This window comes from Lemur catta, chromosome 18, assembly GCF_020740605.2.
Source record: "Lemur catta isolate mLemCat1 chromosome 18, mLemCat1.pri, whole genome shotgun sequence".
Classification (NCBI taxonomy): domain Eukaryota; kingdom Metazoa; phylum Chordata; class Mammalia; order Primates; family Lemuridae; genus Lemur; species Lemur catta.
The window spans coordinates 39938863-39953081 of record NC_059145.1 but is presented as its reverse complement, the minus strand read 5'-3'; the positions used below and the strand labels follow the sequence as shown (position 1 = coordinate 39953081).

The following is a 14219-nucleotide window of genomic DNA, read 5'->3' as shown; positions in this document are numbered from 1 at the left end:
CAGCCAGCCCCTCCTTCCGGCCCCCACCTCTGGCTGTTTGAGGAGAGCACAGGCTTTGGACTTGGGCTCGCGCTTTGCACTAAGCCATGTAATCTGACACCCTCCCCCCAAGCCTATTTGCTCACCGGCAAGTGGGGTTGATACCACCTAGTCGGGCTGTTACAGCGGGGCACCTCAGCTGCAGGGTGCACAAGCAAGGGCTCATTTCCTTCCTTTCTTCCCAGGCCTGTACCTGGACCCACCTCAAGCTGAGAAGCCTTGGCAAGTCTGGACTCCCTCACTGGCAAACACCTGGGCCTTCTGCAGAGGAAACTTTGGCAGATGGGTTCTCTCCTGAGGCCCATTTGTGCCCTGTGCAGGGCCCTTCACACTTTGGCATGCTCAAAACATGCAGAAGCTGGGACCCAGCCCATCCTATTATGACTTATGGAGGACTCTGGCTCAAGGCCATTGGCACAGCTTCCTGGGAGGCAAAATACACATCACCTGAAAGCTACCAAGGCTTCCACAGGCCAGGGGAAGCCTCAACCAGGAAGTTGAGGTCATCCACACTGACCGCTGCCCTAAGAGCTAACACTACAGACACCCTCTTCCCACCTCTCACCCATTACCAAGGGTCTCCTGTCACTCTCACCTTCCAGGCTCTGTGTCTTTCAAATTCTCCCTCCCCAACCTCTCAGGTCACCTTTGTTCCTCCACCCCCACTTCTAACACCTGAGTCCAGGCTCTCAGCATCTGGTCTGCACTAGCATGGCCATCCCCCCCCCAGTTCCTTCCCCCCTGACCCCTGACCTCAGAGGCCCAACCTGACACTCAAGGTCCTCCACCTCATTCTCTATCTTAAGCCCCACAACTCCTCCACACCCGTCACCACCTCAGCCAGGACAGTTTGCCCCCAATTACTCACCCACCTTGGCTTTCCTGCTTCTGTAGCTTGTGGGGGCCCTTTCCACATGCCTGGAATCCTCCCCCAAATGCATTCACTCAAGTGTACACCCTTCAGAATCTACCCTGCCCCAGAGAGGAATCTAAGACTTAAGAATCCTCTTATCTGTACACAGATATGGCGCCTCCTGCCCCATCAAGAGTGTGAACACTAAGTGCAGAGGTCATTCCATCCCATGGCATTCTGGGGAACCACTACAAGCCAAGGATGGAGTGACCAGATAATTGAAGGATGAGGTCCTCGGAGGGTCAGAGAACCCAGGGGGCCGTTTGCACTGTGCTTGCTGCCGAAGTCTGAGCACAGGCTCCAAGAAGGGAGGGTGCTTCATGGGAAACGGCCTAGAAGAAGGGGCAGGCAGCAGGCTAGACTTGAACTCCTGGGCTCAAGCGATCCTCCTGCCTCAGCCTCCCAAGTATTGGGACTATAGGTGTGTGCCACCATGCCCAGCTCTGTCCCCAGCAACATTTATCATATCAACCATTCCCCCAATCTCTCTTCACTACTCTCCTCTGGTCACTCCTCTCCCCCATGACAGAGAAGTGATCCAGAAGAGAGAAAGTAACCATGGTCACCAATAAGCAGGCAGCAGGCTAGGTTCCACTCACTGAAACCCTCAGGCCATCTGACACAGGAAGGTCAGACAAGCAGAGGGCAGGCCAGGAAATCCAAAACAAAAATCCAGGCCTCAGGAGTATATTCAAAACAGTCCTGAAAAGAGGACCAAGAGATGGGAGAGAACAAAACGGGCAAGGATGCTAACTCAAGGCCCAATCTTCAAGTCATGGATCTCAATTTCCAAGGGACAAAACTCAGTCTGAAGTAAATTGTTTTAAATAAAAACTTAAGACATTTTAATTAGACATTAGCACAAAGTTTTGATAATTAATATAAATGAACATTGCCTACAAAGCAAAGTATGCCTGCTGGTGAGCCACACAGATGGTGCTCCTTCAGGCTGAGGTTGTGTGTGCCCCCAAAGGCTCAGCTCACTGCTGGGATTCTCTAACTAAATCTACACTCTGGAGGATGGTCCAGGCAGCTAGCTGGCCCTGAACAGCATGTAGAGCACAGGCAGTGTGGCCACAAATGTCACACAAGTGAGCAGAGTGCTGTAGATGGTGTTCCTGTTGACATGGGCTTCTAGCCTCTGCTCCGTATCTGACAGTGCCAACATCATGCTCCCCTGTTCCAGCAAGGAGCTGGGCATAGCCCTGTCTGCTGGCTCCACCAGGCCTGCATGTGGAGCCTTTGCAAGCTGAACCTCCCAAGCCATTTGGCTGAAAGTCTTTTCTAGGCCATCAAGTCGTTCTCGTAAACCTTCTAGACATGACTGGACCTGCCTGGAATGACTGAGCTGCTCTTTCAAGGCAGCTGAAAGGACATCTGTGTCTCTGTCTTGGGTGGAGGAAGTACCTGCCAGTGACCCAGAGCCCTGCCCTGCCCCAGCATGCACCAGGCCCCTCAGGTCCACCATGAGGTTGTGGAGGTCCTTCTGCTGGAGGGAGTAGCTGGATGCCTGCTCGCGAATGGCCTCCTGGAGACTCACAGGCCCCTTCTGTGCCTCCAGGAGTAAGGCCTTCAGCTCCTGTAGCCGAACGCGGTTCACATAGGTGGAGCCAGCCACACCGATCAGGGCCCCCAGGACTGACCCAATGAGGGACCAGTTTTTGGTCCTCTCAGCCCTTGTGCGCTCCTTCTCGTGACTTTCCCGCACAGCCGCAGAAAAGAGGGAGAATTTCTCTCGCTCAGAGTCTTCTGCATGCAGATAAGCCAAGCGAAGCCTCTTCTCCTCCTGCAGAAGCAAAGCTATGTTACATGGGTGCAAGGTGGCCCTCCAACCATAGCCACCACCACTACACCTTGTGCCTGGCACAGAGTACGTGTTCCATAAACACATGCTGAACAAATGAAGGCAGCATTACACTGGTTGGGTGGGAAGAACAAAGGAATCAGGAGTGGTCAAAGTAAGCTGCATAATCTTCCCACCTGAGCAGTCTTGGGTTTGTCCAGAGATGCACTGGTGTCTATAAAACGTATCTATAGGAAGGAAAGTGACTGGCACTCCCTGGGCCAGCCCCTCCATGGTACCGCCTCCTTGGCAATCTAGGTCCCAGTCTATAGTGCCCTGGACTGTTGACTCCAGTATTCTAAGAGGAAGTAGGCAGACAGGCTCTGGAAGCCTGGGGCCCTGTCCCTCCATAGGCGCTTCTGGCCTCCATCCACCAGACTGGTCAGGGTTCCCACCTGGCCCCTCCATGATCTGTCAGGCCAAGGTCACACTGTCCAGGTGAGAAAGGGCTGCCTCCCAAGGTGCCTACCTGCAGCATCCTGTGCTCCAAAGTAGCTAGTTCCAAGTACTGATTGTCCTCCCTGGAGACACGGTCCAAGCGGTCCCTCACCTCCTTCAGCTTGGCCTGCTGAACTTCCAAGTCCTCTCGAGTCTCTCGGACAAGCCCTCGAGCCACCATGAACACTTTCTCTGCCTGCAGAGAGAACAACAGAGGAGGCCCTCTGTCCCTTCTCTCCACTCCCACACAGACTCAGCTCCATTCCCAACAAGGTTGTGGCTAAGAAGAGGTCACTGGGGTGTGAGCTACAAAGGGTGGAAACAAACTCCCTTAGATACTAATCCTGGCTCACTCAGTGGTACTCAAAGTGCAGCCCCAGGCCACACCCATCAGAATCACCAGATTTTAGTCCATTCAAGTAGAAATAACATGCCTCTGAGAAACGTGAAAACAGCAAACAATACACACACCAAACCCAGTCAACTCTCGCCTGATACAAACCACAATAAGGAACCTATGTTTTTACACTATTTCCCATGTGTTCCCTTATTTATGCCGTATAACACCATGAAAGGCATTACTACGGTCATGTGTGTTTGTTTGTTTTAAGACAAGGTCTCACTCTGTTGCCCAGGCTGGAGTGCAATGCCCTGAGGTGCAGCGGCTAAGATGGGAGGATCCCTTGAGCCCAGAAGTTTGAGGCTGCAGTGAGCTATGATGATGCCACTGCCCTCCAGCCTGGGGGACAGAGCAAGACCCTGTCTTAAAAAAGAAAAGAAAAGGAAAGTCTGGATGTGGCTTCCCAGTACCATGTGGCCAATGACTTGTTTGGCAGCAGCCACCAAGCCACCTTTCCCAAGTCAGAGGGCAGGGCCAACCTCCCCAGCTCCCCTCCTCACCTCAGTCACATTTCCCTGGGCCTCTCGAACTTCACTGAGTCCGACAAACTCTTCATATCTGTCCCACCAAGTCTTGGCTGCGGAGGATGCTCGTTGCTGAATGCTGTGCCCCAGGGCTCTTGCCACCACTGGGAGGCGGTGATACAGCCCGAGGGCTGCCGCCTCTTCAGGTCTTTTCTCTCCAGGCTGGCTGGGGCCTGGGCTGCAGAGAGTCCTGATCATAAGGAGGTCCCTTCCAAGGAGACCCCTCCGTACCAGTATGTGGGACCCACCCACGATGTGCTGCATGGCAAACACAGGGCTGCACCCTGTCATCGGGAGATCTGTGAGGGGGATGCCAGACAGATCAGCTCATAATGGAGAAAGGCTGGACATAAGTCAGGTTCAAGGCCTAGGCACAGTTCAGACTAATTTCCACTAAAATCATCTAAACTGAGCACCACTCTGTTGGGCCCAGAGACTGCAGCCCCTGTGGCAAGAGGGTGGTCAGGCCTTCCCCTGGGTGGTCCTCGACAATGGAACATATTTGGGGAAGAACTTATGTAGGATATCATGCCTTCCACTTCCCTCCCCATGCCACACAATCAGACTCTCTCATTCCACCCACCTCCCCACATCCCTCAGGTCTCTCTGCTGTGACTTGGATGAGAATCCTGGTACACAGTTTTCTGATATGAAAGAAAGTTCTCAAGCCTAAGTTATGTCCATGCTGACAAAGGCTCACAAAGATTCACAAAGACTCCCTGGGAAGTTGTGGAACTGTGGGGAGTTCAGGAAAGATTAAGATCCCAGTTCATTTCTGTAAAGGACCCTCAAAACCAACTTCCCAGACACCCTGGGGGCTGCCTCAGCACTGGAAAAGCAGAGTTTCAACTGTATGTGAGAACAAAAGGACACGGGTCATTCGTGTCCCAAGGCAAACTCTCAGCTTTCCCCTGGGAGCTTTCCTCTTTTCCTCCAGGGGAAAAGAACTGCTTTCGCCACAGAGTACAACTTTTCTTAGGTTCACACCTGCCCTACTCCTTCTGCCCTCCACTCCCAGACTTTCCAGACCACTAACTCCCATCTCACATTTCCTGCCTTCCATAAGCTTTCTCCTTCCTCTCCAACCTTAGTCACTACTCAATGGATTAGGTTTCTTTAATCTTTCCCTTTTCTTTTCTTTTTTTTTTAACTATCACCTGCCTCCACATGGCATAATCTTTCCCTTTTCAACCTCGCTTTGATTTTTGGGCCCTAACAACCCCAACTTCTCATTACCTGAACAGCACAGGGACTCTCCCATTATCCAGAGTCAGGCCTTGCCTCAGTCCGAGGGCAGCAGTGGCTCTGAGGACTCCCAAAGAGGGGGCCAGGCGACTTATCTTTCCCCTGAAAAGCTGGGCCACCAGCACCCTCTTATGGACAAACCACACCTAAAAGCCCCGAAGCACTGATCCTGGCTGCCAGGGCGACACCTGGTGGTCAAGTGACCAGGCCCGAGAAAGAAAAGCTGGGGGTGGGTGCAGGGGGCAGGGAAGCAAAGCAAGGGAGCAGGGATAAGCAGACAGACTGGAGGAGCTCCAGGTACAGAATAGAAAGGAGCTTCCTGAAGTAAGGTGATGTGGAACAAAAAGCCGGCCACCCATAACATTCCAGCCTCCCCATCATGCTGTTCTGGGAGCTATCTTTGGAGAAGCTCAGGCCCTCTTGAAAACAAAGGTGGTAGGGACATGCCTTCTGGTCAAAACGGGCCTGAGCTGAGAACTACAAAAGGGGACATCCCTATGACAGTGCTTCCAAGCTGGTGCCACACCTGAACCCCTGGGCACCATTCATGAAGCTGGGTTTCATGCCCAAGGGAGTGCATACCATCCATGCCCCAGCGGTCGGGCCAGTCTCCCAGGCCTCAACGCTAGTACCCATGGCACACAGCCCTGCACACACATCCTCCATCAAAGCAAATAAAGCACACAACCCTGCAGCACCGCCAAGCACAGCAGAAAGGTGTCCCTCCGCCACGGCTGGCATCACTTCCTCACCTTCCTTCTCTCTTGATCCCACTCCACGACTGATGCTGCTCTCCTGGAGGCCCCTCAAAACTTCCACCTTGCTAGATCCAGCAGGTGCTTCTCAGGTTTCTTCTCTCATCTCTCTGCAGCTTTCAACACCCTCTTTCTGAAACCACTGCTCCTTCTCGGCTTCCTCCAACCTGCTCAGCCTCCTTGGCCAGCTGCCCATTCTTAGATCCCAGGAAGGTCACCCATTCCTGGCAAAGATGACAGCTATGGCTATGCAATCTTGGCTTCTTCCTCTGCCCCCTACAGCCTGTTCTGCACACGGCAGCCACAGGCTGTTAACACGTAAGTCAGATTATGTCCCTCTGTTCAAAACCCTCAACAGCTCCCATGTTACCTGGCATGAACACCTGTCCTGGCAGTGGCCAATAAGCCCCAGTACCTCTCAGCCCTCCTCCTCTTCCTTCTATCACCATACTCCACTCCAGCCACCCTGACATACTGAGCTCTGCCTTCTTCTCCACCTAGACTATTCTTCCTCCAAAACACTGCTCAGCTCACTCTGACATCTACGTCTTTGCTCAAATATCACCTCTCAGTAAAGCTTTGCTGACTACTCCCTCCCTGACCATCTTACCTGCTTTATTTTTCTCCTGGACACACAGTTCCTCATTTATGTGGTCCCCATCCCCCCACTAGAACATAAGCTTGGAGACAGCAAGGACTTCACTTCATAAGAGAACGTGTCAATAACTCCCAAGTCATTTCTCCACTCTCGTCATCCCTCCTCTCAGCCTCTCTACCACACCACCCCACCCTACAGGCCACCTCACCCTTCGGCCCCCATGCCGTCCCCACTTAGATGCCTCACAGGCCTCTCAACCAGCAAGGGGAAGAATGTTCCTGGCAAAGGGAAAAGGCAGAGAGGCTGAAAGGCGGCCAGTGTAGCTGGAAAGTAAAAGCAGAAAAGAGGCTGGACAGGGCGTGAAGCAGGGCCCTGAGAGCCGAGTTCAGAATCTCCCACTCCATTCTCCAAATCCATTCTCCCACCCCATGTAGATGGTTGTCTCCTACCAACTTCCCTTTCCTAACTTCCATCATCTGTACCTCATCCTCACTTGCACTCGATGGTTTGCTTCATTTTTTTTTTTTTTTTTTTGAGACAGAGTCTCACTCTGTTGCCTGGGCTAGAGTGCTGTGGCGTCAGCCTAGCTCACAGCAACCTCAAACTCCTGGGCTCAAGCAATCCTACTCCCTCAGCCTCCCGAGTAGCTGGGACTACAGGCATGTGCCACCATGCCCGGCTAATTTTTTCTATATATATATTTTTAGCTATCCATATAGTTTCTTTCTATTTTTAGTAGAGATGGGGTCTCACTCTTGCTCAGGCTGGTCTCGAACTCCTGAGCTCAAACAATCCGCCTGCCTCAGCCTCCCAAGTGCGGTTTGCTTCATTTTTCACCAAGAAAATAATAAAACATTGGGAAAGAACTTCCACAAACTCCCACCATACCTTCCCAACTACCCCATTTCCACCTTCTCTGGTGGTCCTCAGGATGAAAAAGCCACGCTCCTAGGGAAGATCAACCTGTGTCCCAGGTCCCAAATCTTCTCCCCTCCTTAGACATTGCTCAGTAATTTATCTGACACCCCTCCAGCAACTGCCCCATTTCTCTACTGCTCTTTATAACCAAACTCCTTGATAGACTATCTGAACTCACTGTCTCTGCTCCTCTTCTCACATTCTCTCTAACCCTCTCTGATGTGGCCTTCACTCGCACCATGCCACTGGAACTGCTCTTGTCCAGGTCACCTTCACACTGCTAAACCCAACGATCAGTTCTCAGTCCTCACCTCACTTGCCTTGTCAGCAGCCTGTGTATCATGATAGCTCTCTCCTCCTTCAAATGCCATTTTCACTTCGCTTCCAATCCCCACTCATCTCCCTAACTTCTGGACAATGTAGTGCCCCAGGGCTCGGTGCTCAGACTCCTCTCTCATCTGATCCTGTGGCTTTAAAATTCACCTATGAAAATGTTCTAAAACTGATTTGGTGGTGGTTGCACAGCTCTGTGAATATATAAAAACCACCAAGTTGTACACATTGAATTAGTGAGTTGTATGATATGCAAATTATATATCAATAAAGCTGTTATTGTTATAGCGAGACTCTATAGTCCCACTTACTCAGAAGGCTGAGGTGAGGAATAGAATGGAATAGAATTCTCCAGCCCAGATCTCTCCTCAGGATTCCAGGCTCATTTATCACACTGCCCAATCCATATCTCTGCTTGAAAATCTAATGGGGATCTTCCCCTCCCAAACCTGCTTTTCCCATAGCCTTCTCCATTTTGGTTGACAGCAACCCCAAGTTGAAATGCTCAGGCTAAAAACTTCACATCATCTCGGACTTCTCACTTTCTCTATCAGCAATTGCCACTGGCTTTCTAGATCCAGGATCCCTCCTCCTCCTTTTTTTTTTTTTTTTTTGAGACAGAGTCTTGCCCCAGTTAGAGTGCTGCAGAGTCATCATAGCTCACTGCAACCTCAAACTCCTGGGCTGAAGTGGTCCTCCTGCCTCAGCTTCCCAAGTAGCTGGGAATACAGGCACACACCACTGCACCTGGCTAATTTTTCTATTATCTATTTTTCTATTTTTAGTAGAGATGATGTCTCGCTCTTGCTTAGGCTAGTCTCAAACTCCTGACCTCAAGCAATCCTCCCACCTCGGCCTCCCAGAGAGCTAGGATTACAGATGTGAGCCACTGCTTCCAACCCCTTCCTTTTCTTATTTCTGCCACTGCTACCAAGTGGTCCCAATGACCATCTCTTGCCTGGATTATCCCAAGAGCCTCCCAACAGGAGTCTCCCTGCTTCTATTCCAGCCCCCTACAATCTATTATCAACAGAGCAGCCAGTAGTTCTTTCAAAACACAGGTCAGACCATGTCTTTCCCTGTTCATACCCTAAAATCATTCCCCATTTCTCTCACAGTAAACACCATACAGGCTTTTCCATAGCCTACAGAGAATCTACTCCCTGGCTCTCACTGCTCTCTGACCTCATCTCCCACTAGTCTCCCTTTCCTCACTCCACTCCACTCACATGGACGTTCCTGATGTTGCTGGAACACATGGATAACTAGGCTATCTGTGCTGCTTGGTTCCTCACCTTTTTCAAGTCCGGCTCAAACATCACCTCTTAAGGAGGTATTTCTGGACTACCCTATCTGATAGCACCATCCCACTCCCACTCTAGCACTCCTTACTCATGTTCCCTGCTTTATTTTTCTCCACACACCTATCACGTGACCTGCAACATGTATGTCACCTATTTGCTTTGCTTATAGTCTGTCTCACCCACTAGAATGTTGGCTCTGGTAAGGCAGGAAGTTTTGTTCACTGCTGTATCTCCAATGTCTAGAACCACCTAAAAAGATTATGAGAAATTACTTAACAGATACAATGTACATTATTCCAGTGACGGATATAGTAAAAGTCCTGACTTCCATACGTTATATCCATGTAGCAAAATTACACTCTACTCCATAAATTTATACAACTAAAATTTTAAAATTAAAAAAAAAGAGAATACTACCTACATACTCAACAAAAAATGTACTGGCTGAATAAAGAAAATTCACAAACAATTGCACCCCTTACTATATTATAAAACCCAAACTCCTTCCAGTGGCTTCCAAGGCTCTAGGACCACAAATGGAAACACAAAAATTTACCTCTGACACAGATTCATACAGTTAAATTTCCAAATATCTTCCATAATTTCTTGCCCCTAATTCGTGTTTCACTCCCTCTTATTGCTTAAATGTTAAACTTGCAGAGGCTTCCAAAGCTCTAAGACCAGGTGATCGACCTCCCGCCCACTTCTGTCACCTCCCCCATCTCCCTCCAGCCACGCTGTGCTTTCCTCAGTTAGCTTCCAGGCCTTCGCCCCTGTCCTTCCCTATGCCTGGAGTGCTCTTCCAGCGCACCGTCACACACCTGGTGCCTTCCGCTTTAGTATGCCCCCACCACCCGCGGTTCTGGGTTCTACCCTGGCACATCGACCCTCCCGCTTCGTACCTGGCGCGCCCACAGAACCCAAGCAGCAACGCGACCAAGCGTCTGCCACTCAGTTAACCTCCGACCCGTTAGTGCCCGCCCTGAGAGCCGCTTCCGGTAGTGGAAGGTCAACTTCCTGACTGGGAGCCAATCAGCGGGTTCGCATCGCGGTATAGGAGTAGGGGGTGGGCGAGGAGCTCCTTTTCCGGTGGCAGGGTCTGGGGAAGGGGCGGCGGCGCCATGTCCGGCCGCGAAGGTAAGCGTGCTGGGACGGCGGGGACTGCGGGGAACGCGGGGCGGGGGCCGGGCGGCGGAGACAGGTCAACCGTGTTCGTTTCGCCCACAGGTGGCAAGAAAAAGCCCCTGAAACAGCCCAAGAAGCAGGCCAAGGAGATGGACGAGGTGAGGGGGGGCGCGGAGGTGAGGGGGGGCGCGGAGGTGAGGGCGGGGGCGGAGGGACTGAGAGACCAGCCTGTAGTGAACCCGCTCTGCCTCTCTCTAGGAAGATAAGGCGTTCAAGCAGAAACAAAAAGAGGAGCAGAAGAAACTCGAGGAGCTAAAAGCGAAGGCCGCGGGGAAGGGCCCCCTAGGTAAGTAGGGGCTGAATGGCGCTCAAGCCAGACAAATGCCCTGAGCACCTGTTGCCCAGACGTGTCTCTTTTCTTCTCGTTGTTGAACTTCGAGGTCTCAAGTCCTAGTGTCTGCTGCGGTGGACAGCCCTAGCCAGCCTTGGAGTTGCAGCAGTGGGAAGGGGCGAGAGCCAGCACCAGGACTGGAAACGAAGTCCTCTCTCTCATAGGCAGTCTGGGATTCCGCCCTTTAGGGAAGCTGCAGAAATGGAAACACAAAAAAATTTGCCTCTCATACAGATTCATACAATTAAATTTTTTTTTTTTTTTCTGAGACAGAATCTCACTCTGTTGCCTCGGCTAGAGTGCTGTGGCTTCAGCCTAGCTCACAGCAACCTCAAACTCCTGGGCTCAAGCAATCCTCCTGCCTCAGCCTCCCGAGTAGCTGGGACTACAGGCATTCGCCACCATGCCTGGCTAATTTTTTTATGTATGTATTTTTAGTTATCCAGCTAATTGCTTTCTATTTATTTTAGTAGAGACGGGGTCTCGCTCTTGTTCAGGCTAGTCTCGAACTCCTGAGCTCGAACGATCCACCTGCCTCAGCCTCCCAGAGTGCTAGGATTACAGGCGTGAGCCACCATGCCCGGCCCATACAGTTAAATTTCTAAATATATTCCACAATGTGTTGCCCCAAATTTGTGCTTCACTGCTTCTTATTGCTTAAATATTATTTGACTTATAACATTTTTAAATTTGTTGCTCATATTGTCTCTGGTAAATGCTTTTGCATCCTGAGTCTTTTCACTTCTGGGTGTGCCCCAACTAAAAGACAAAGTCCAGGCTCCTTGGCATCCATATGGTGTTATAAACTAATCCTTTTGCATCTTCTTTTCCTTTATGTAAGTTTCAGAAATTGATTCCATTTCAAAAGATTTTTTGGGCCCAGCAATCCTAAATACTTTATGTACTTCCAAAATGCTTTACATTTGTCAAACTAGTGATTATTTCTTCTACAGTTGCCTATGCCTTGTTTGAGCATTGTGGGCCACACTGAGCATGGTGAGAGTGTTATCCAGGGCTTCTTGAGACCTCTCTCCCAGTAGGTTTAATCCATTATTGTTTACCCACATGGCACTGCCATTCTCGCTATTGAGATTCCTTTGGGGAGTGATGTGAGGTATCTTGCACCTTCCCTTAATCTGTGATTATGTACAGGGAAAAGATCATTCCTTAGTGAAACCCTATACTGTTAATTTCTTATTTAGCATCATCTAATATTTTAAAGTTTATTTTGTTACAGCTCTTCTGGATATTCACTCCTGTAATAAGCATACTTTACAACTATTTCTTTTTTTTTTTTTAATTTCAGAGTATTTGGGGGTACAAACGTTTTGGTTACATAAATCGCTTTTGTACAGTTTAAGTCAGAGTTATAAGTGTACCCATCACCCAGACAGTGTGCATTGTACCCATTAGGTGTGAATTTACTCATCCCCTCCTCCCCCTCCCACTTGCTTGATTTCCCATGAGTTTTATTTCCATATGTGCACATAAGTGTTGTGCAATTGTTTCCAATTTAATGGTGAGTACTTATAGTGTTTATTTTTCCATTCTTGTGATACTTCACTTAAAAGAATGGTCTCCAGTTTCATCTAGGTTAATACACGAGGTATTAGTTCACCATTTTTTTTTTAAGACTGAGTAGTACTCCATGGTGTATGTATACCAAATTTTATTAACCCACTGATGCACTGATGGTCACTTGGGTTGTTTCCACATCTTTGCAATCATGAATTGTGCTGCTATAAACATTCAAGTACAGGTGTCTTTTTAATAAAATGTCCTTTTTTTCCTTTGGGTAAATACCAAGTAGTGGGATTGTTGGATCCAGTGGTAGGTCTATTTTTAGTTCTTTGCGGTATCTCCATACTACTTTCCATAGAGGCTGTACTAGTTTGTAGTCCTGCCAACAGTGTGTAAGTGTTCCTATCTCTCCACATCCACTCCATCATTTGTTGTATTGGGATTTTTTTGATAAAAACCATTCTCACTGGAGCTGGGTGGTATCTCATTGTGGTTTTGATTTGCATTTCCCTTATGATTAAAGACATTGAGGATTTTTTCATGTTTCTTGGTCATTAGTCTTATGAAAATTTCTGTTCATGTCTTTTGCCCACTTCTTTATAGCTGTTTCTTAAAATTACCTGTTGGGTGTGTATTGTCATTTGTAAATTGGGTAAAATAAAGGTATTGAGTAAAATAAAGATATTGAGTAAACCAGATGCCAGGATCATAATATGGAAGATAGTGTAGTGTAACGTGGCAGTTAAGAATATTGACTTTGCAGGCCGGGCACGGGTGGCTCACGCCTGTAATCCTAGCACTCTGGGAGGCCAAGGTGGGAGGAATGCTTGAGCTCAGGATTTCCAGACCAGCCTGAGCAAGAGCGAGACCCCGTCTCTACTAAAAATAGAAATTAGCAAAACAACTAAAAATAGAAAAAATTAGGCATGGTGGCATGTGCCTGTAGTCCCCGCTACCCGGGGGGCTGAGGCAGGAGGATTGCTTGAGCCCAGGAGTTTGAGGTTGCTGTGAGCTAGGCTGATGCCATGGCACTCTAGCCCAGGCAAAAGAGTGAGACTCTGTCTCAAAAAAAAAAAAAAGAATATGGACTTTGTAGTCAGACCGTCGAGGTTGGAATCCTGGCTCATCACATACCAGCTTATAACCATGAACAGCTAAGACTTCCTTATCAGTAAAATGGGTCAATAGCCATGAGGTTTAAATGAGCTAATCTGTGAAGTGCACAAGTATAGATCCAGACCAATGCACAGCCATTGCTTGTGCCCTTGCTTCATCTTCATTCTACCTTTCCCTAGAAATAGACAAGATCTGTGAAGCTGAAGTGCACACTTGTGTCAAAGCAAGTACCTAGTAGAAAAGCCAAGCCTTGGAGAGAGTGAGTGAGTGAGTAAAAAAAAAAGAAAGAAAGAAAAGGAAAAGCCAAGCCTTACTAGGATCCACATCAGGCCTGTGGGGCTTCTACCATAAGAACTGTATTTTTCCCTAACTATGACTTTTTTTTTCCTTTTACAGCTACAGGTGGAATTAAGAAATCTGGCAAAAAGTAAGCTGTTCCATGTGCCTGAGGCAATGATGACCCTTGATTCCTATTTAAACATCTGTATTCCCTGCCATAACATCTTTTGCCACCTATAGCTAAAATGAAGTGTTGTCTTGGAGCCTATTGTACATTTAAGAATAAACTTTTGTTTAAAAAAAAAAAAAATCATACAGTGGCTCATCATCTCTTAAGCTGTTTTTACTCAGCCATTCCTACCTTAGCTGTGAACTAAAGTAAAACCAGCCCAGAATCCTGCCAGAGTCTGCTCTTTGGTCTTTGTTCCGCCCTAAATTCTGTTATCACCTGGAATTAAACCAACTCATTTGAAAGGC

The 14219-nt window shown here is 48.9% G+C and overlaps 4 protein-coding genes across 11 annotated transcripts in view; 2 read left to right on the top strand and 2 right to left on the bottom strand.

Moving 5' to 3' along the window:
• Positions 1 to 353, bottom strand: part of PLXNB1 (plexin B1) — a 26074-nt gene extending 25721 nt beyond the window's left edge. The window contains exon 1 of the mRNA XM_045530331.1: positions 243 to 353. The gene's annotated coding sequence lies outside the window, so the exon portion shown is untranslated. The remainder of the gene's footprint in view (positions 1 to 242) is intronic.
• LOC123623401 overlaps positions 1 to 1806 on the top strand; it is a 7077-nt gene extending 5271 nt beyond the window's left edge. The window contains exon 3 of the mRNA XM_045530470.1: positions 225 to 1806. Coding sequence (XP_045386426.1) covers positions 225 to 749 — 525 coding nt within the window. The 3' untranslated portion in view covers positions 750 to 1806. The remainder of the gene's footprint in view (positions 1 to 224) is intronic.
• Positions 1774 to 10849, bottom strand: CCDC51 (coiled-coil domain containing 51). Of its 8 annotated transcripts, none has more exons than XM_045530341.1 (5): positions 10213 to 10284; positions 9490 to 9559; positions 4134 to 4335; positions 3265 to 3429; positions 1774 to 2738 (listed from the first exon to the last, which is right to left on the bottom strand). In XM_045530341.1, the coding sequence occupies exons 4-5, from the start codon at positions 3412 to 3414 to the stop codon at positions 1986 to 1988; spliced, it is 903 nt and encodes a 300-aa protein (XP_045386297.1). In that variant the 5' UTR covers positions 3415 to 3429; positions 4134 to 4335; positions 9490 to 9559; positions 10213 to 10284; the 3' UTR covers positions 1774 to 1985. The 8 variants fall into 8 exon arrangements, with proteins under 8 accessions (XP_045386297.1, XP_045386296.1, XP_045386292.1 ...); XM_045530340.1 differs by having other exon boundaries at positions 4134 to 4456; positions 10213 to 10278; XM_045530336.1 differs by lacking the exons at positions 9490 to 9559; positions 10213 to 10284 and adding exons at positions 5394 to 5590; positions 6155 to 7275 and having other exon boundaries at positions 4134 to 4456.
• Positions 10342 to 14219, top strand: TMA7 (translation machinery associated 7 homolog). The gene is made up of 4 exons (XM_045530345.1): positions 10342 to 10447; positions 10538 to 10593; positions 10694 to 10781; positions 13860 to 14219. The coding sequence occupies exons 1-4, from the start codon at positions 10432 to 10434 to the stop codon at positions 13892 to 13894; spliced, it is 195 nt and encodes a 64-aa protein (XP_045386301.1). The 5' UTR covers positions 10342 to 10431; the 3' UTR covers positions 13895 to 14219.

Excerpts from the sequence above, each read along its gene's own strand:
- TMA7 (XM_045530345.1), top strand. Across the intron at positions 10,594-10,693 it reads AGGCCAAGGAGATGGACGAG|GAAGATAAGGCGTTCAAGCA; the intron begins GTGAGGGGGGGC and ends GCCTCTCTCTAG. Across the intron at positions 10,782-13,859 it reads CGCGGGGAAGGGCCCCCTAG|CTACAGGTGGAATTAAGAAA; the intron begins GTAAGTAGGGGC and ends TTCCTTTTACAG.
- CCDC51 (XM_045530336.1), bottom strand. The coding sequence starts at position 5,418 with ATGGGAGAGTCCCTGTGCTGTTCAG. Across the intron at positions 4,457-5,393 it reads AGAGTCCCTGTGCTGTTCAG|ATCTCCCGATGACAGGGTGC; the intron begins GTAATGAGAAGT and ends TCCCCCTCACAG. Across the intron at positions 3,430-4,133 it reads CCCAGGGAAATGTGACTGAG|GCAGAGAAAGTGTTCATGGT; the intron begins GTGAGGAGGGGA and ends TTCTCTCTGCAG.